We start from the raw sequence: 20,210 nt of genomic DNA, 5'->3' as shown, positions 1-20,210 counted from the left end.
CAGCAAAAAGAAGAGAGAGAAAGAGAGAGAGAGGCTTGTTGTCTTGACTGCAGTAGAAGCAGAAAGGGAGGTGGCGAAGGAAGAGCAGTTTTTGGTAGATAGTTGTTATAGTAACAGTGATGCAAATGATGGGAGGGAAAGAGAAAATTCAATTTACAAAGAGCAAAAACTAGCAGTGAACATCTGTTTGTGCGTGCGAGGGAGCGTGTCTGAGAAACGCTCTTCATTGCTGGCTGTGTGCGAAGCATGCGCCGCTCGCATGTAGATCTGTGTGGCTGAAATTCACCGCGTCTGTGTTTGCTGCATGTGCGTGTTTGAAACATGCTCAGCACTGATCTGCAGACAAGCAGTGCAGCATGTGTGAGATGTGCTTAGGGTGTGTCGTAGAGGTGCTCGACAGAGAAAGCGGCAGAGGCAGCTGAGGCAAAGCTTTTGATTTCTAATTGTCAAGGTGAGTCTTTTCTCTTCTTGCAGTAAGGAACCATGTGCAGGATGCAGCTTCATACTGTTAGATATGTAGAAAATGAACTGCCATGTGTTCATCGCTATCACATCTTAAAATTTTTGCATTTCCAACAAAATGTTATTCTTATCAGCATAGGAATATAAATGTGTTGTGAAATTTTACTGGGATTGTTTTTGTGATTTTTACTTAATGATGAGTGCTTCAGGTAAAATGAGTTAAGGTTAGCAGATAATCAAGAATTGACAATTCAGTCGTCTGTGTGATGTACTATATTGCGCATATTGGTCATGCATCAAGTAAGTGCATGCTTGTGTCGAGTGCTCCATTGTGAGTGGCACTGTGTGTACATCCAGAGGCAGAGGCCGATTGTGAGTCATGGTGGGGAGAGCGGGACAGAGCACTGAACTCTCACAGACACCTCTGTTCTCCTCTGACTTTGCCAAGGGCTTCTTTGTCTGGGACACACAGCATGAAAGACCTGCCTCTCTTTGTGTGTGCTTATCTGCTGATCTGCTCAGGCTACTGTAATGCTGCTACTTTTTTTTCTCATTCCCTTTATGATGTCTTTTTAATGAAATGTGTGCATTTTTAACTGGCAAACAGTGATAAAAGTTGAAGGAGGTGGGTGGTGGAATTTAAGAAAGGAGCTGCAAAGAAAGCGGAGGAGGAAAGGAGCTGCAAACTCTGTCTTGTAGAATCTGTTGTTAATGGGCTACTCCATCAATTTAACATTGCATTTTCAATAAAGGTGGAGGGCTTGGATATCATAGGCTGAGATACACTAACTTGCCAATACATTAAGTACACTAATGAAAATGGGTACATTCTGTTATCCTGTCCTGGCCAGTTAGCTCAGTTGTTTACAGCATGGTACTAACAACACCAAGGTTGTGTGTTCATCCCCTGTACAGGCCAAATTACATTGATAGGGAGCTGTGGTGCTTAGAGAAGCAGCTTTGGAACTGAACCCCAAACTTATACTATATTATTATACTATATTAGCACTAATCAAGCTTTTCGTGGGCCACAGATGACATTATACATTTTGCATTCTGAATTCTACTCACCACACACATATGTGTTAAGTCTGTGTAGAGTTTATATAAAAAAGCAGATTCTTTACCTACATGGATATTAATCAACGCAATCTACCGATGCATCACCTCTATCTAAACTGGATTTACGTTGCACAGTTGCTCGATAACTGAGCTTTCAGTCCAGATTACAGTAAAGATAAATCTAGAAAGACTGCAGTGAAGTGATATCCAGGCTTCAGACCGACTCAAAGTCACAGTGTCTGGATAGTTTTTGGTGTCTACTCAGCCACGGGTGTGCTCTTTTCTCACGGAGGGTTTTGGGTCAACTAGTAATCTTTTTTGTACTCTGTGGCTGGAGTGAAACCCAGACTGAAACATGACCACACGGTCAATAAGAACATGTCAACATACAGACATTATATTTTGTAATTACCTGACTCAGACTTTGTTGCAAAGCAATCAAGAGATGTACACTGTAGATCCCGGAGCAGTGTTATATCCAAGTTCATACTGTAATTTCTTTAAGAGCATGTATTATTTTGGAGAAAGTATAGGAAATAAATATATTACAGTAGTTCATGCAAGTGATGCATGAAGCATTTTCTGATGGTCATCTACAGCAGCAGTGTTTCCTCCCCTGATTTGCTGACTGTTAACTGCCTGGTTGAGCCTGACTGGTTAACTGAGAGAATGGCTGTCAACTCTAATGACAATATACTATATCCTGAGCCTTCTTCAGCCTCTGTTTTTTTTCTTTATTCCTTCTTAATCCAGTTCCTTTGCTTTTCTTTGCCCTCCTCCTCTTCTCCAACTTCCCCCATCCCCGTTTAGCCTCCCCTTTTCTTTCCCCTTTCTCCTTCCACCCCCCCTCCTTCTCCATCCTATACAACCTTTCCCCACACACAAACACCCAGTGGTCTGCCTCCCCCTCCACGTTTTCCTCCTCCCCTCCCCCTCGACTCTATTGCTGCCAGTGAAGTAGGCAGGGCTAGTAGGTTGTGTGGGTGGCATGTCTGGATTAGCGTGGCACACTGTCTGTCATCGCACAGCGCTGAGAGGACATGCTGATTCAACCCAGACTGATCAAAATGTAGGAAATCCAGTGATGTGGTAGGTAAATTGGCCTTTGTTAAGTTATGGTCTGCTTTGGATGATGACATTGAAGCCACAGCTGAAAGTTTATGGGTGGCTTTTAGCTGTAATGGTTAGAAAACATTTGTTTCTTTGCGGTATCCACAATGAATGTGCTTTCAGGTGGATGTGGTTCTCTGTGTGGTTTCTTAATTGAAGTGCACATCTAAGCAGGCACACATGCTGTTGTTTTGCACAGTACAGCTGTATAGGTCAGTATCCATAATGAAATAAAAAAGTAATTGTCTGTTGCTATGTACATGTTATGATAGGAATTTAATAATGTTGACTTATCTGTCATCCTAGAGGTTATCAGTGGATTTTGTTTACTGGATCAGTTTGATTGTAAATTGTCAATATTAGATGGCTCTATATGATGTCATAGAAAGGTTTCTCTTTTACTAACTAAACAAATTTCTGTGTCCCAGTAGGCAGCAAACATGAGGATGGCACCCAGAGTGACTCAGAGAATGGAGTAGGCCTGCGTTTTGCCAACCGCCGCCATGCTCTCGAGGAGCGCCTAAAAGCAGCGCACGGCCACGCAGGAGGAGGAGGAGCGGGAGGAGCAGGAGGGGGTAATGTAACCGTGAGCGGGACCAAAACAACTGGCACCCGCACCGCCTTCATGATCGAGTTCTACGACGAGGAAAACCCTCGCAAGCGTCGGTCATATTCGTTTTCCCAGACTACACCCCTGCTGGGGGGAGGAGCTGGTGGGGAGGGTCTGTGTCCTCAGCCTCCTTCTCATCCCAAGGTGTTTAGCATTTCCACTTCTGCCACCACGGCCTCAGACTCAGGTATTTAATGTCTATGTCTATATACACCGTGTCTATGAGAATCTTTGTGCTTCCTAAAGTAAATGTCAAGTCAAAAGCTAGGTCCTTTAAATAAAGTGATTTGAGTGATTTATGAGTAATTTAATTAGAAGTACACCTCAGAGACACCATTCACATAGAAACTTCCTGTGTGAAAACATATTACGTACCTATGCTTTCTTAACAGCTATATTTCTTCACTCTGTATGTTACTTCTAGGTAAGGTCCCAGCTCCAATACCAGCTACAGTGACTGCAGGTGCCCCGACAGCTGCCCGTGTGCTCCTGAAGCAGAGGTCAGAGGATCCGAGTATCGGTCGGAGCTCGGCCAGTACCGGGCTGGCGACGGGAAGCCCCACGAGCCCCAGTGAGGACGCCTCGGTTGTGGGCAGAGGGGCAGGGACAGCTGGAGGGGAGGCGGAGGACGACCACAGTGATAAAGGGACCTACACTATTGAACTGGAGAACAGGAACCCTGAGGAAGAGGAGGCCAGGCGCATGATAGACAAGGTAGGAATGACCAGAGATGTTTACAGTTCCCTCATCTTTCCCACCTACCTTTCTGCTTCAGTTTCAATGCAGTTTTTGCAGTTCAGACAGTAAACAACAGCTAGGAAACAGAGAGTTCATCACTTTTTATGTTGTGCCACAGATAAGACACTCGATTATAAATGTATGTATAAACAGCCCCAATAATTCCTTTAAAATTAAAAAAGCAGATTCAGCTGAATCTACACATACATTTTACTGCTGGTTTGTTTGTATATTACTATTGTACTTGTTATGATATGGGTCTAAGAACCAGTGTTCCCTCCCCATCATGTTAAAAGCTGAAAAGTCCAGTTGCCTTTGTTTTAGCTTTCTTTTTTGGGTATGCCATGACCTTGATGACTAAAACTTAAAAGCCTCAGTGGATGGACATTCTTTGGAATACATTAGGCTACATTACAGTAGCTTGCAAGTTTAAAAGGGGATTATTAAAAGGTCTATTGTTGCTTTTTTACTCTGTTTGTAATATTCTCATCGCTCTAATCACCTCAGAAGCCACATAAAAACAAAGTGCTTTCTTCATCAAAGTAGAAGACAGAATGTCACAAGCATATTTTATATTTACTCACCAGTAAATCTAAAAGAGAAGAATCTGACCAAACACAAACAGAACAGAACAAGGTTAATAGTCTGTTTATTACCTGCTTTGTTGGCACTTTTAGGGTTAGTTAGTCCTTTGAGACCTCTCAGGGTTGTTCCCACTAAAACAAAGCTATCACTCTTCCACTGCCTTGCCTGACCACTGCTCATCCTCTCTGTCCCATTGGTAAACGTAATGCTTCTGTAATAGCCTGGAGAGACTTGCTCCATCAAGTGCTGTCCTGTTTTATTAAAACAATGCTCCAGGGAGGCTGAAAAACCACCATCAATTTCCTTCTGCTGCCCCTGTCTTGTGGCGTAGTGCTCTTTCATGGTCACAGAAAACATATCTGAAAGGCACTAAGCAACACATTTAGAGAGGGGTAGTTCATTGTTGGATTTATGGGGAAATTTACTGGCGGAGACTAAACATATAGAAAAGGTAACATTTCTTTTGGCCAGTAGAGTAAGTATTAAAAAGGCCTCCCTTTATGCTGTCTGATTAGACAGAAGTTCACTGGGCTTTTTAATCGTCAACTACCAGATTTTAAAAGTTATCATTTAAATTTATTTTTAGGTGGTTAGGTTGTTGCAATTGGTTTATTACCCAGACATAATTTAAACTTCACTTAATGACATCTTACACTGACACATGGCCCTTCAAGTGCTGTATGCAGGTGTTATCTTAGTAGCAGCAGTGATATAATTAGCAGGGTGTATTTCTAGTCTGCGTTCATCTGAGTGTGTTACACTCAAAACTGGAAGTGTTGTTATGCTAATTCCTGTATTTAGCTGACACACTAATTGGCACACTGCTCACAGTCTATCCGCTCTCGCCCTCCTTGCCTTTTGTAAATAGTGTGTGTATGTGTGTGATGTATGTTTGTTGCCATGGTACTCCACTAGCTCTGTTCTTTAATTCAGTAGCGTCTTCTTCTGTTTGTCCAGTTCACTTCAATACAGAGACTGCAATGGTCCTTATATGTTTATGTGACATATGAAGACAAATAAGATAGGATACAATACACACATAATGCTATTATTTAAAAATATTAAACTTGAGCAAAATGTCCATCTTATTTGTAGGTGTTTGGTGTGCAGCAGAACACAGACACCTCTATTCTGTCAGACCTGCAAGGAGAAGGAAAAGGAAAGGAGACGGGAGAGACTGGGAAAGAGGTAGAAAACTGAACTTGTCTTTCCTGTTTTGTTTTTACTTCTTTACTTACCTTAGTTTACTTTTGTCTGTCCTTTGTTGTATTGTATTCTTTCTCTGTTTGCATTTCCCTATATCTTCACCTATACACCAGTTGTCCGTTGCTGCACTTGTAATGTTACAGACAGTGACTAATCATTTGGTGAACGAGTTCTGATTTGGAAAATCCCGTCTTTCATTAGATCTTCCAATCTAGTATTCGTGGCTCACGTTGTAATGTGAGTCACAGTCACTCCCGTGGCTTGACCACTTTACTCTCCTGTTCATGGGAGTAGGCGAGTCCTCCCAGAGATGACCTAGATCATACTAAGATGAGGAGAAGCATGCTCGGCCCTCCAGGCAATTTAACAAGAGGGAGGAAACTGTGTGTATTAGCATTGACAGCCTTTCTGTCATTTCCTTCGTGCGATTCAGATACTGTATATCTTTTCCAAGTGAAATGAGGAGCAATTGCTATTCTTAAATATTTTAAAGTGGTGGCTGTCTCCGATGTGGGTGTAAAACAGAGCAGGATACAAGCAGCTTCATATTTATTTTGACTGTCAAGCAAAATATAAATACACAGAATTACTAACACCTCCGCTCCTGTCATTGCCATGTCATCACTTTTGGGTTTTAGATAAACAACATTCTCATGACCTGCTCTGTATGCTTTGTGCCACAGAGTTCTCAACCCTTTTTCCTTCCCTGTTGTTGCTTCCCACTCATGTGTCGCCTCAGGCTCTTCCCGGTGACTCGAGCTGGGTATCTCAGTGGGCCAGTCAAGCTGCCAATCACACCAGGACAGATCCAGAGGGTTCGGGAGCAGAGACTGCTGCATTCCTGCTCAAAGAGAGAGGTACGTATAGTCACTTTAATCTCAGAAAAACATATTCCTTAATAAAAATCTGAGCTGAAGTAAGTTTTTAAATATGCTTTAAACTGATTAAAAAAGAATATGCAGTCTAAGGCAGCAATAATTAAAAGCTTTTGAATATGAATGTGAGTAAGTGAGTTTTCTGCTCTAGGAGCTGATGCCTTTGAGTCTGGTGCATCTAGAGGTGAATCGCCCTCCAGTCTGACCGACCGTAAGCGCAGGACCCTCCCCCAGCTCCCTGTTGATGACCCCCGAGCTAAATCCAGTACCAAAGCTCTGAGGTCTGAAATAGGGGAGAAACAGGACACTGAACCCCAGGAGAAAGAGAACAAGGGAGACGGGGAGTCCCCTACTTCCATGGAAGACAGCATTATGACCAGCAAACGGAAACAAAGTTCTACATCCTCTCCATCCAAGGCTCCTCTTCGGACCTCCGGTAGCACTCCGGAGCGGAGAAAGAGGTCAGAGGAGAAGAAAGGAGGAGGAGGAGGAGCAGCAGAAGGAGGAGAGAAGTCTGGGAAACCTCTAGTCCGTCAGGGCAGCTTCACTATTGAGAAGCCCAGCGCTAATGTCCCTGCAGAGCTCATCCCTCGCATCAACAAAGGAAGCAATGGACGCGAACGTAGTGACTCTGTGGGCAGCATGGACACTGCTACACTCCTGAAGGACACTGAAGCTGTCATGGCATTCCTAGAGGCCAAGCTCAGAGATGAAAACAAACTAGACCAGAAAAGTAGTAAAACTGGCATCACGAATCAAGGTTCTGGCCTCCACCCTCGGACTGACTCCATCTCTCCTGAGTCAGATGTGGACACAGCCAGCACAGCTAGTCATGTGACTGGAGAGGCGGAGAGGAAAACATCAGCTAGGGACGTACAAAAACGGCGTTCTCTCAGCAGTATGCACCGGGAGAAGAGCAATATGAGCACAGCTTCCAAGACCAGCATCACAAACGCCAGCGCTCGCGAACGCTTGGAGAGGAAGACTAAAAGCAGAACAACGGAATCAACGTCCCGGACTGATGCGCGTCGTTCCGTTCAGCCTTCCTCTGCCTCCTCTAGAGCACGGCAGCCTTCTCTGGATCTCACTGATGATGACCAGACTTCTTCCTTTCCCATTTCTGATATTCTCTCCTCAGACCAGGAAACCTACTCTGGACCCTTGGGGCACTCTGCACGTGGACGTGGCTCAGATGATGTCCTCCTTTCCAAACTAGATAGCAGGTCCACTAAAACTTCCAACAATAGTTCCTCAAAAAACAGCCGCACTCTCCAGGCAGCCACAGCCTCCTCCCTTAGCAAGCAGGCCTCACTGCCTCAGCCACGACCCACAAGGGCCTCCCTTCTCCGTCGTGCGCGACTAGGAGACACATCTGATACAGATCTAGCTGACGCAGACAGGGTTTCTGTGGCTTCTGAGGTGTCCACCACCAGCTCCACCTCTAAGCCGCCAACCGGTCGGAAGGGAATGTCACGACTGGACTTGCTGGCTCAGCCCCGAAGGACTCGCCTGGGCTCCATCTCGGCGCGCAGTGACTCCGAATGTACGGTGACCCGAAGCTCCAACTCTTCATCCCGTCTGTCAGCAGAGACTGCTCTACGTCTGGGCCTCCGCTCATCAACTCCCACAGAGAACAGGATGACACCCAGGATGAGAGCCAACAGCGTGTCCAAACTGAATGAGACCAAGACTAAGACCACAACGTCTGGATATTGTTCTCCCACAGGTGAGCACAGCAACTTTAAGTCTTATTTTGAGTTGATGCAGATTGATTTCAGACACATGAAAAAGAGGAAAACCAGTATTCTCAGTTAAGGTTTTTAATTTTTATTATTTTGACTTTATTATGAGTCAGTTTCTTTACATAGAATCAAATCAAAAGATTCTACATCGTTGCATATCTCATGTGTCAGTGTGTAAACATTTCCTCTGTGTTGTGATGTACTTGTGCGTTGGTTTTCATCGTCCAGAGGGCTCTCAGCCTGAACCTGCAGGTGATGATGCAGAAGAAGAGCTGATGGGTACTGTACCAGAACCACAGAGCCTAACTAGACTGCTTGTGTGTCGTGTATGTGAAGGCGTGTGTGTATGTGTCAGACCTGGGTCATAGAAATAGAAGCTGCAGCCGAGCTCATCAAATTTAAAGCCTCTTCATCAGTTGTTTCAAACAGTAATGCATACTTTTAGGTATAAATAGAAAATAAATATGTTTCTGTCAATTTGAATTGAATCATTTGCAGTGAGTTTCCACTTTACTTTGGAATACATGCAAGATATAAATGAAAAATTCTAGTTTTAGCTGAATTTTAATGACCCAGCTCTAGCATATGTTGCATTAACTCTGCGTCCCCTCCCTTAAGTCCATTGAGTAATGCTGTAATGATGACCCAGATGCTCGACTTAAACTCTTAATGCTGCCAAAACATTTCACACTGGAGCTCAAACCCCAGGAGAAAATGTTTGGAATGGAGTTGTGCTCCACCTTGTGGAGATACAAATTGTCTCCACTGCGTCCCCATTGTACCGTGAAGAGACTGACAGAGCACAGTGTTGTCTCATCATGGTGCAGCTACGTTATTGCAGCTGGTGTGTTTCCATTTTAAAGCAGATTAACATGCAGTTTCATGGCTCCGTCAAGTTTTATGTAGCTTGTTGGATGCTTTTGTTGGCTGTCTGGGTCGGGAGCTTTAAGGAACTCATATAGAAATTACTTTTTGTGATGTCCCTATTAATGTTTTTACTATGTTATTAGTCCTGCAGCTATTCATAAATAGTATCTAAGACAATCAAATCCTATGCTGAACAAGACTTTGTATTTGTTTTATTTTAGGTCAGGTTTCAAAACTGATATTCCTCTTCCTTAACTTTGTACAATAAATCTATATTTGTCATAAGACAAAATAATCCCTATTTTTGTCTTGTCAGATTTACTACCTGTCTTTGCACGACAAAGCTGGGGGATGCCTCAGTAACAAAGCTTTTCATTAACAAGCTCATTAACTTCATGAATAACATATGTACTAGAATAACAATAATACTGACTGAACGATGTTGTTCCTCTTCCTCTATCATCACAGTGTCCAGCAGCAGCAGATGGAGACGTCTGCCACCGGAGTACGGCTCCACCTCAGAGGAAGAGTTTGGCTCCAACCGTAATTCTCCAAAACATGGAGGACGCTCTCATGTGCGGCCCCATCACCTTGTCCCTCACCGCAACTCAAGACTCAGCACCACCGCAAGCCCAGGCCCTGGTGTAGCGACGGGTCCAGGTGGAGCGGGAATCAAACACCGCATGAAGGAGCAGGAGGAGTACATCAGAGACTGGACAGCACACAGCGAGGAGATAGCCAGGTATTGATCTACACCAAGACTGATCCACTTATTGATATTAAAATATAATCTTTAATTGATCTATTGAATGTTTTAATGTGTTTGATGCAGTCTTTAATAATACTGTTCCTTAATAGCTTAACTTTTACCTTGATGTATATGCAGTTAAAGGTTATGGTGTATGCATGTTGCATGTGTCCATGTCTTTCCTGAGTCCTAAAGCAACCTGTCTGATGGTTAACAGGTTATTCCCCTGTGTGCGCAGGATCAGCCAGGACCTGGCTAAGGACTTGGCCATCTTGGCGCGCGAGATCCACGATGTGGCTGGCGAGATCGATTCCGTCAGCTCATCCGGCACTGCACCCAGCACCACGGTTAGCACCGCTGCAACCACCCCGGGATCAGCCATCGACACCCGGGAAGAGGTAGGCTCTGCACGACCCACGCAGCCGGACATACAGGACAGCATGAAAAAGGTGCCCGTTTTTCTTCTTCTATTATTGCCTTTCTGCGTTTGCTTCCATTGCCATTCCTCCTGTGTTGCTTCGATAAAAACGGCTGCCTCTCTGCTGCTTTGTATCTTTCATCTTTTTGAGAGGTATTCCTTTATGTCTCTCCCATCTGCTGCACTTTCGTTCCTTTATTGCTCAACATTTGCCATGAGAGGATTTACTGACTTTAGCACTTTGAGATTGAAATCTGACTTTCTTTGTTTGAACAATTAAGCTGCATACATGCATATGCTGCATTCCAGAAAGCTGGGATTTTGGATTTATCCTCTTTTGGAGTGTACTAGATGCGACCTCAAAGCGTTCCAGGAGAACGGAGTTGAACAGAAACAATAAACAAGGCTGACCGCAAAAAGATAATATTTGTTTTGTTTCTGAATTTACTGACAATGATTGAAATTGAGATCTCCCACAGTTTTTCCACTAGCAATAGGTAATATACTTCTCTCTGTGCTGAAAGCTACCGTTAGATGGTAAACAAACCTCCTCTCTTTTTGTCAGACTACACTTCATCTAATAACTTTATGCAGAAAGATTATAGCGACATATCATGTTGTGTAATATGATGATATCTAGTATAACCAAAAAAACAGATAAATGTATTTTGTAGTCTAGTAAACTATGTTGTAACTTTCACTGTGTGCATCTCCACGGATGCCGGCATTGTTCTGTGACGTCAGGCTGCTGAATCTCAGTGAAGTCGAGGTCGGTCGATTTGTTTCCGACTTTGCTAGTAGAACCTCTGGCTTCAAGTTGCATTCCAGAGCACTTTTCCTAGTAGGAGGTCTGAAATATCAAACCTCCCAGTTTTCTGGAACGCAGCATTAGCTCCCTCTGGAGGAGCTGCTTATTCCTTCATTTCCCACAAATACTCAGTTGAAATAACACTGTGGACACTTTCTGGAATTTTAATTTTCTCTCACCCTGTGTTGTCCCAGCTGGTAGATCGGGTGTTTGACGAGAGCCTCAACTTCAGGAAGATCCCACCTGTGATTTCAGCCAATAAGGCACCTGAGATCAATGGTAAGCCAGTGGAGCTCCGCCCCCGCGCTCCAGACAGCCTGGAACCCCGAGCTTTGAGGAGACGTACCTGGAACCGAGAAGAGGTGAGAGGCAAACCAGAGCACATAACGTCAAAGGCATATGAGGGTGGAGTGTTTCAAACAACATCTGAAATAAACTTCATGTCGTCATGCGTCAGGGTTAATTTCTTGTCCTGTTTGTATTTAGGCTGTGTTGGACAGCCTGCTGCTCAATTCTGTTTCTCAGCTGTCTAGCAAGATCAGACACTCTGTGGACAAGACTGCAGGAAAAATCAGGTGATTGTACTTTATGACGTTATAGTCTTATTCTTCCCTCATGGTTCTATTGCGTGGCTTTGTGTAGAAAACTATGAATACTAATGTGTCCTGTTGTATGTTACTCTCCAGGATTTTGTTTAAGGATAAGGACAGGAACTGGGATGAAATTGAGAATAAGCTGCGATCAGAGAGTGACATACCACTCCTTAAAACCTCCAACAAGGTATGGAAACCCATCTGTCTCAATAATATGTAATGACTAGAGAATATTTCCATATATTTGGAGGTAACTGTTTTGCTTTTATTTCTCTTCCTTTCTGCAGGAATTCTCCTCAATTCTCCTTGAACTGAAGAGGGTTGAGAAGCAGCTTCAAGGTAAAGTTGAAGATAGACCTCTGACCTCATTAGAAATGAGAACTTGACCTCCTACAAATGCAATTATAAGCATTTTCAGGCATTTTCGTTTTGGTTGTGTACATTCAATGGTGCACGTGAATATTATAGTAATATTGCGTAACCTCTAATCCACAATACGTGACTGACGGTGACTAGTTAGTGAGTTGTGACTGACTTGGTATCAAATCTAAAATATTTCTCTATAGAACATATAGAACAAGGAACAGTCAGGGGTATTACTTAGGACTTGGGAGTATGACTTTAACACTGTAAACTTTAATTCATCTGCTTCATCCGTGTTGTGTTCGGGTGACCTTTAATGCAAATGAATTTGCTTTCACACAAAGCCTTCATGCATTGATTCTCTTGTTTCTGTCTCAGTGATCAACGTGATGGTCGACCCAGATGGGACTCTAGACGCCCTGGCCAGCCTCGGTCTGACCAGCCCTACCACCCCTACCAAGCCCCAAACCGCCAAAACAACTTCCCCCTCTGCTACCAGTCCCGCGTCAGCTCCTCCTGCCAAAGAATCTCTGCCTGAGATCCTTCCTGGTCCTGGATGCTCATCCGTCTCTGCCAGGGTTCAGACTTCCTCTGTCAGCACAGAGGAACATGCAAGAGACACCAGTACAGGAATGGGGTTAACAGGAGTGGGACTGCCCTTCAGCCGCATGCGGCCCAGCGGAGAGGAGGCCATTGCACAGAAGTGAGAAAGAGGTTTATGTGAATAAAAGTCTGGATTGGAGTGCAAGTAGGTAATGATCAGTGTTGATGACAGTAAACAGTGTTTTGACTGAACAGTGGCCATTCTGCTTAGTAAACCACTCTAGGATTCACACCAACACCATTTAGAAAAAGATGTCTCTTTGGAAATCGCTCCAGCTGACCTATATACTCCACTCACGATTCCCCAACTGATGCATCATGGACAGAAACTGACCTATGAAAGATCTGAACTGGACTGACAATAACATTTCAACTTTAAACTGTTCATGCAAACTGGTGGTCTGAGGCTACCAGGCTGCTCTCTCAGTGGACACATCTCTGTGGTTGTACAGTCTCTTCCAGTCCTCTTGCCTTCTCCATGTGTCTGGACCCTTTCTACTCTAAGGACATGCCTTAAAACACACCCTTGATAGTAGCAGCTTAACCCCCCGTTTCCCCTCAGATAAATATCCAAGACAACTTCTAAGACTTTAACACAGTCATTTCAGACAAACAGAATGCAATGTAAAAAAAAAATCTACTTACATTAAACACACTGCAATAATTTATCTGCTTTATTAGCAAGAATATTTCAGCAGCCTTAATTAACCACTCTGATGAAACTAAATAGACATGCTTTATGGGAACTGTTACAGTTATTTCACAAATCAAGCAGAGTTACAGATGTTTTATACACTTCAGAATTGTAACCGTCCATTGAACCATCTCTCAACTTATTTGTAGAGCCTCCCCATCTGTTTCATCCTTACCTTCCCCTCCTTACTCTCCCAGTAGCTGGAAACACGTAGTCGTCACCGCAGTAGCATGTTCGGGACAGAGCTGCAAGTTGATGTCTGTGTTGATCTTACTAATAACGAATGGCAGCCTTTGGGAGACCAATGATAATAATCACTTACCAAAGTTAACGTGCTTCTTGATATAGTCATTTTCAAACAGTAGAGCCATCTTGAAATTCATCTTGTTGTGCAAAAGCAGTTCATCCTCCTCTGCAGTTCACCTATTTCTCTGAATGTCAACAAATCAAAGACTCAAGAAGCTTATTTATTTTAACGAAACACTATTTTACTCATTACTTTTTCTTTTTTTTTTTGGCCCAAATGAAAAAGCCTACGAGAATCTGTGCCCTTATTTTTTGCTACAGTACGTCCACTCAAGTGTCCTATGATTTCCAATTGGCTTCTTTTCTACTTTTTCCAGTCACAGGTGATGTGACGTCTTTTTACAATGTGTCAAAGTGTTTTAACTAAATATTTTATATTTAGATACTAGTATTGTACTTTTTAATGCTTTGTCCTCTCTGTTTTCTTTGTCACAAACCAATGTGATTACACACAGAACATAAGCATGATCAAGCTGCTGGAAATGGTTTGTATTAATGTGCTAAAAAGAACATAAGCGACTCCCTAGAAGGCCTTTTGTGATTTAAAATGAAGAATCGGTGTGTTGAAATAAGCTCCCCTTCCATTCTACTTTGCTTTTAATGCTTCATATCGGCGTATGTATAGAAGGAATGCAGCATACTGATACTGTAGCACTGCAGACAGTATAATTAACTTCATCATTACTGCTTTTGTAGTTACTTTATGGGGACTAACCATTATCTGAATCTGCTTCTCATCTGTGTGTTAGAGTAAGATAAAGGCAGTGTATTAGTACTTAGATACTCTAGTGAATTTAGGTACCAGGATACATGTTCATTTCCTTCTCTCTTTACTGTACTGTACAATGGTTTTCAATGCCTCCAAGTGCCCATTTTGACGATAGAAGGGCATAGATTTAAAAAAAGAAAAAGAAAAAAATGTGTAGTTGGCTAAAAAAAGATTTCTCTTATTTTGCACATTGCATTGTGATGTTTTTAAAAATGCAGAAAGAGTCCAAGGCCGCATTAAATGAGTGATATCACCTAGTTTGATATCAGAATCGACTGCCTTGCATCTCTGGATCTATTCTGTCTGTACAAAGCCTCTAATCGTGTTTTTATTTTTCTCCCTCCCCATTTTTATCAGAAAAAAAAAAAGAAAAGTGAAGTTAGGGGACTGTGAATGCTAGGTACATGTTTATTTTTTAAATTCTACATGTGTCATATGATCTGTGTTCTTTGTATTTTTTTTCTTGTTATTTTTGTAAAGAAAACCAGTTTTATTTATTTTATTTTTTGTTATTTTAATATTATGTGGATGTTTCATTTTATATTTGTTCAACTATTTGCATTGATTCCTACTGTTAATAAAACAGAGCCATTCACGTTTCTCTCCATTTTCACGTACTTGAATAAAACATTCTCTATATAACACAATATGCCAAATAGAATCTACACCGATCAGGCATAACATTATGACCACCTTCCTAATATTGTGTAGGTCTCCCTTGTGCCTCCAAAACAGTTGTGACTCGACAGAGAATGGACATGGGTCTTCTGAGGGCGTCCTGTGGTGTCTGGTAACAGAATTGTTAGTGGGGGCCTTTGGGTCCTATGGGTTGAGGGGAGGGGCCTCTGTAGATCATCCCACAGATACTTGATCAGTTTGGGATCTAGTGAATTTGGAGGTCAGGTCAACACCTTGTGCTGTTCTTCATGTGTCATTGCTATGGGGTGGGGGTGCCTGGTCTTGTCTCGGTGGGTGGTACATGTCTAAGTAACATCCACATGAATGACAGGTCCAAAAGTTTCCAGCAGAACATTGAATTGTCTCAAGATGGTCAATGTTATTCACTTCTCCTGTCAGTGGTTTTAATGTTTTTGCTGATCTGCCTAATGTTGTGTCGGCCCCAATTTTGCTTCCTAAACAGCCCTGACCTGTTCTCCCATATTAATCTCAGATTATAATTTTAATACTATTGACAGATCTTGTAGCCATTCATTCCAACATTTTATGAATACTTTATAATCAAACCAGGTACACAGTGATCTCATTCTGTATTCAGAGTTGAATTTCTGTCGTTACTAGTTGATAGACCTGTCTATTCTCAAGGCTATGAATGTCATCAAGCAACAGAAAATGTAAATAACTTGTTTAACTTGTGTTTAGGGGCGGCACAGTGGTGAGGTGGTTAGCACTGATGCCTCACAGCAAGAAGGTCACCGGTTCGAATCCATTTTGTTTTCTGTGTGGAGTGTGCATGTTCTCCCTGTGTCTGCGTGGGTACTCTGGCTTCCTCCCATCCAAAGACATGCTCATTAGGTTAATTGGTGACTCTAAATTGGCCGTAGGTGTGCGTGGCCGTAGGTGTGAGTGTGAGTGTGAATGGTTGTCTGTCTCTGTGTTAGCCCTGCGATGGACTGGCGACCTGTCCAGGGTGTACCCCTGCCTCTCGCCCGATGACAGCTGGGATAGGCTCCAGCAGACCCCCGTGACCCTTAACAGGACTAAACGGGTATAGAAAATGAATGAATGAACTACATCAACTATCTAATGTGATTTATATAAGGTGAGGGCCCACACGAAAACGTATTGATGACCGTAGCAGTTTCTGCAGACAAGCCAATGAATTCACATTTCCAGCTGTACTGAGATAATCCTTTTGTCTCTCGATCAAATGCTTGCAAATTTTCTGTATTCCAAAACATGCGTTTAAGGAATAACAACAAACGAGTCTTTATCGTTGTGAACTTTATTACCACAGATGAATTTCCAGGTTTTGTTTGACTCTTGTTTCACGTGACAAACTCATTTAGTCCAGATTTAACGGTACAGGATGTTAGATTGCAGACGTGAACACGTATAGTAGGACAGACTGTGCTGGGAGACAGAGGTTAGCCGGGGGGCCAGCCCATACAGCGTCCACCAAGGACGTGGATGTGGATGTGGTAGACGGACTGGCCTCCATCTGGTCCATCGTTGACGATGAGTCTGTATCCTTTGGACAGGCCTGCATCTTGAGCGCACTTTTTTGCGACGAGCATCATGTGGCCCAACAACTAAGAGGCAGAGAGAATGAATTAATGGCGAGGTGAAAATAAGCGAGCCCAGGAAGTGTCTGCAAATGGTTCCCTCTAGTGGTCACACACAAAAAGTTGTTGGAAAATAAACAAACATATCCTTCAGCTATACTTACTGCAGCATCACTTTCCTCGGCCTGTGACAGCTGAGTAATTGGCTTTTTAGGGACGACTAGGATGTGAGTGGGAGCTTGCGGAGAAACGTCAGGGAAGGCCACACACTGAAATACAAAATGAGAACAAGACTTAGACTGTGCAGCAGCATCTGTATAAAATAATATGTATGGTGACTTCCCATTCAGCTGTTTGTTGGCTCAATATGTTGTCTATTTACTGCTCAGGTATAGAGATAACAGCTGCAGCGTGAAGAGCACAGGAAAACCTGCTTCCCTGTTGCAGCTGAAACCATTTCATTTGCCTGTAAACAAATGACAGTTTTGCTTTTGACGTCAAATCAAAAGATCTTAAGAGGAATGGTGGTGCATTGTGTTGCGCTTGTTCTGCGCAAATAATTAAGAAGACAAGAGATTCGTGCCAATGCGTTACCACAATGCAGCAAATCCAGTCTGACATACAGCCCTGTGAATTGATGGGAGTTGCCTTTCTGTATCTTGTGTCTGGCACACTCGCAGCAATGCAATGCAGCTTCACACTTTGCGCTTCACTTAAAAGCTACATTTCACACATTCAGATTTTATTATTTAGTCAGCATCTGCCTTTTAAACTGATCTGACAGCAGCAGGCAGACACTGTAACGTCAGACGCCAAGTGGCAGCAAATGTGCACATAACCCTGTCAAAAATATTTCGTTTCACTTCTTGCTGATTTATTTAATCATTTGTATAGTTTGCATAAAAACTGTTTTGTCGCAGTGCCCCACACGTTGCATTAAACTGATTTATTCTAATAGACCACCTCCACGTAAAACAGTTTTACTAGCATTTCCAAAAATATCCACTGTTTCTAGCAAACTAGCGCGGAGCTAACATTAGCAAACATTTTCCTGCAGCTTCGCGGAGCTCCCCCTGGAACTTAAACGTGGCCGTAAGTGGAAATACCGAATGCATACCTGATCATCCTCATAGATAAAGTTGACAGGAATCTCTTTGCGCACTATTTTTCCAAATATCGTATCCCCACCCGGTTGGGCAACTTGCGCTTTCGCTGTTTCATCAGCCATGTTGGCACAGATAAACAGCGGATCCTCTGCGGCGCCGCTTTCGGTTGTGTCAAACGAAGCTGAATGCTGATTGGTTCTCGTGGTTACGTCATACTAAACGCCGGAAGTTAGCACAAGAAGTCAACATGGGGACTCGTTTGAAGGTGATGGTGGGATATGAGCATGTTTTTTTATTACAAATATAATTATAATATGTTTTCTTTACGCACATTCAGCTAATTTGCATGATACATGAAGTGAAGAGCTAAAGTTGTACGAAACTGCTAATATACATACATACAGAGCTGCTTCGCCCCGGGTAGCTATCAGGTTTCTGAAGTTGCTAAAAGCTATTTGTATAAATGCAGGTTCTAAGCGTGTTTAAAACGCTGCACAGAACAAGGATGGCAGTATTCAAAGATGATAACAGAGCACTGACAGGTGAGTTACTTATCTCTGATAGGTCTGATTCCAAGCAGAATAATATCTGAAACTGTATCTTGCATTGATGAATGATGTTATATATATATATATATTAGGTAGATAATTAAAACTGCTTTCTTCCACAAAGCTGCAAGATTAAAGATCAACGATGAGTTCCGAAAAAACAAAAATGAAACGTCAGAAGAAAACATTCAGAAGGTACCATTTTAATTTCATATCCAGCGTTATTGCAATGGCATTTCAAATGAATGCATGCGTCATCGATGTTGTGTTGTGTACTGATTTTGGCTGACAGTTTGCATTGCAATAAGTATGTGTATAAGCCTTGGTATGCTGTCATTAATTGGAGTCGTGGGGGTTTCTGAACAGACCTACTGTGCAGAAACATGGGGACCTGAGTAAGTGTAGATGTTTCCATTTAAGACACTTGTGGAAATGATCAAAATCTTTAGCACCTAATCCATTGTCTCCTTTTGTACATACGTACTGCTGCACAGTAAGAGTGACAATAAGCACACAGTACAATTCACAACTTGTGCAAGATGGTGTTTAATAGTCACTGCAAAACAATTAATTGAATGCAGACAACTTGTCAAGACAACATTAATTGTGACCTTATACTGAAGTGTAGACATCTTTTATCAACAGCAACACTTTAGATATATGGTTACAGTGTAAAATGTTAGATGAGCTGATGGCTGATTGGTTAGGGTGCATGCCACGTGTGCTAAAATGCCTTCAGCATAAACCGTGTACAGGATCTCTGCTGCAAAATGCAGTGTTATATGTGTTATATGACTTTATGCATTATTTTTTTTAAGAATGGCCTAATGTAATCTGTGGGTGTTTCCGTTGTCTGTCTTTTTGCAGATGATCAAAATGGGCTCAGATGTAGAAATTGTTCTTCGGCAGGGTGTGCTACAAATGGAACACATAGGAGAAAATAGGCTCTGTATGATATGACTTTTCTCTCTTCACTATTTCTTAATATTTAGTACCTACTAGAAACAACTTGTACATGTAAAGAATACTGCAAATCATAATCAGAAAATACGCCTGACCTATCTACCCATCTGACTTTTGTTTTCTCTTACGCTCTCTGCTTCTCACAGTGCTTCGACCCAGAGAGAGTGTTCTACTAGAAAATGTACCCTATTGTGACCAACCCAGGAAAAAGTCATGACAAGCCATCTCATTCTATCTTGTTCATCAGGAAAACTCATACATATGATTTGATCAACCATCATACTGCAATTTTAAGCATTCATTAAAACACCCTTTTGAGTTTTTCAGGATCTCATGAGGAAAAATTTTTTAAAGATCAAGAAATGAGAAATGCCTGCTTCAGATGCAAAAAAAGAAGCTTCAAGAAATCTGAGCTGTAAACTACATGCTGTAATTTCATGTACAGTATTTTTGACATGATTGTGTGATAATTAATGTAATTTCAACATTTTCTGCCTTCATTTTGAGACATGTATGATTCTGCCTAACTAAGTAACACAATATTTCGCTTATGATATAAATATTTCTGATTAACAAAGATTATTCCTAGAAAGCCCCATGCTGAATCTGCTGTCAAGTGCACTGATCACATTTTAATAGATTGATTGGTTGCATTTGCCCGTGAGTGTAAAATGTATCAACAATAAAGTTGTGACTTTTCACAGGTTAAAATTGTGAGATTTGTTTTTAATAAGACATTTGTCATATAACACTTTGTGGATACAAGGCAGTTACATGAAAATGTTTTTTTT

General features: G+C 42.2%; 3 protein-coding genes across 7 annotated transcripts in view; 2 read left to right on the top strand and 1 right to left on the bottom strand.

The window, feature by feature from the left end:
• Nucleotides 1–15,160, top strand: part of cep170aa (centrosomal protein 170Aa) — a 53,711-nt gene extending 38,551 nt beyond the window's left edge. The window contains exons 11-22 of one of the 4 annotated variants that reach the window (XM_084561118.1): nt 3,063–3,431; nt 3,669–3,958; nt 5,663–5,755; nt 6,513–6,630; nt 6,800–8,374; nt 9,726–9,999; nt 10,244–10,403; nt 11,426–11,593; nt 11,718–11,806; nt 11,918–12,011; nt 12,112–12,163; nt 12,566–15,160. In XM_084561118.1, coding sequence (XP_084417244.1) covers nt 3,063–3,431; nt 3,669–3,958; nt 5,663–5,755; nt 6,513–6,630; nt 6,800–8,374; nt 9,726–9,999; nt 10,244–10,403; nt 11,426–11,593; nt 11,718–11,806; nt 11,918–12,011; nt 12,112–12,163; nt 12,566–12,894 — 3,611 coding nt within the window. In that variant the 3' untranslated portion in view covers nt 12,895–15,160. Of the gene's footprint in view, nt 1–3,062; nt 3,432–3,668; nt 3,959–5,662; nt 5,756–6,512; nt 6,631–6,799; nt 8,375–9,725; nt 10,000–10,222; nt 10,455–11,425; nt 11,594–11,717; nt 11,807–11,917; nt 12,012–12,111; nt 12,164–12,565 lie in introns of all 4 variants that reach the window. The other 3 variants (XM_084561116.1, XM_084561117.1, XM_084561115.1) reach the window with 3 other exon arrangements.
• Nucleotides 15,161–16,499: 1,339 nt separating this feature from the next.
• On the bottom strand, nt 16,500–18,073 carry hint1 (histidine triad nucleotide binding protein 1). The gene is made up of 3 exons (XM_084562503.1): nt 17,920–18,073; nt 16,967–17,071; nt 16,500–16,829 (listed from the first exon to the last, which is right to left on the bottom strand). The coding sequence occupies exons 1-3, from the start codon at nt 18,028–18,030 to the stop codon at nt 16,665–16,667; spliced, it is 381 nt and encodes a 126-aa protein (XP_084418629.1). The 5' UTR covers nt 18,031–18,073; the 3' UTR covers nt 16,500–16,664.
• Nucleotides 18,050–20,156, top strand: lyrm7 (LYR motif containing 7). 2 transcript variants are annotated; one of them, XM_084562504.1, is made up of 5 exons: nt 18,050–18,179; nt 18,378–18,450; nt 18,581–18,651; nt 19,324–19,405; nt 19,566–20,156. In XM_084562504.1, exons 1-5 carry the CDS (start codon nt 18,156–18,158, stop codon nt 19,634–19,636), a joined length of 321 nt encoding a protein of 106 aa, XP_084418630.1. In that variant the 5' UTR covers nt 18,050–18,155; the 3' UTR covers nt 19,637–20,156. The 2 variants fall into 2 exon arrangements, with proteins under 2 accessions (XP_084418630.1, XP_084418631.1); XM_084562505.1 differs by having other exon boundaries at nt 18,051–18,173.
• Nucleotides 20,157–20,210: the final 54 nt, after the last annotated feature.

This window comes from Chelon labrosus (assembly GCF_963514085.1).
Source record: "Chelon labrosus genome assembly, chromosome: 15".
In the NCBI taxonomy this organism is placed as follows: Eukaryota; Metazoa; Chordata; class Actinopteri; order Mugiliformes; family Mugilidae; genus Chelon; species Chelon labrosus.
Note: the sequence above shows the minus strand (reverse complement) of the source record. Positions and strands in the feature narration are given on the sequence as shown.

Excerpts from the sequence above, each read along its gene's own strand:
- hint1 (XM_084562503.1), bottom strand. The coding sequence starts at position 18,030 with ATGGCTGATGAAACAGCGAAAGCGCAAGTTGCCCAACCGGGTGGGGAT. Across the intron at positions 17,072-17,919 it reads TTATCTATGAGGATGATCAG|TGTGTGGCCTTCCCTGACGT; the intron begins GTATGCATTCGG and ends TTTGTATTTCAG. Across the intron at positions 16,830-16,966 it reads CCGAGGAAAGTGATGCTGCA|TTGTTGGGCCACATGATGCT; the intron begins GTAAGTATAGCT and ends TCTGCCTCTTAG.
- lyrm7 (XM_084562504.1), top strand. The coding sequence starts at position 18,156 with ATGGGGACTCGTTTGAAGGTGATG. Across the intron at positions 18,180-18,377 it reads GGACTCGTTTGAAGGTGATG|GTTCTAAGCGTGTTTAAAAC; the intron begins GTGGGATATGAG and ends GTATAAATGCAG. Across the intron at positions 18,451-18,580 it reads TGATAACAGAGCACTGACAG|CTGCAAGATTAAAGATCAAC; the intron begins GTGAGTTACTTA and ends TCTTCCACAAAG.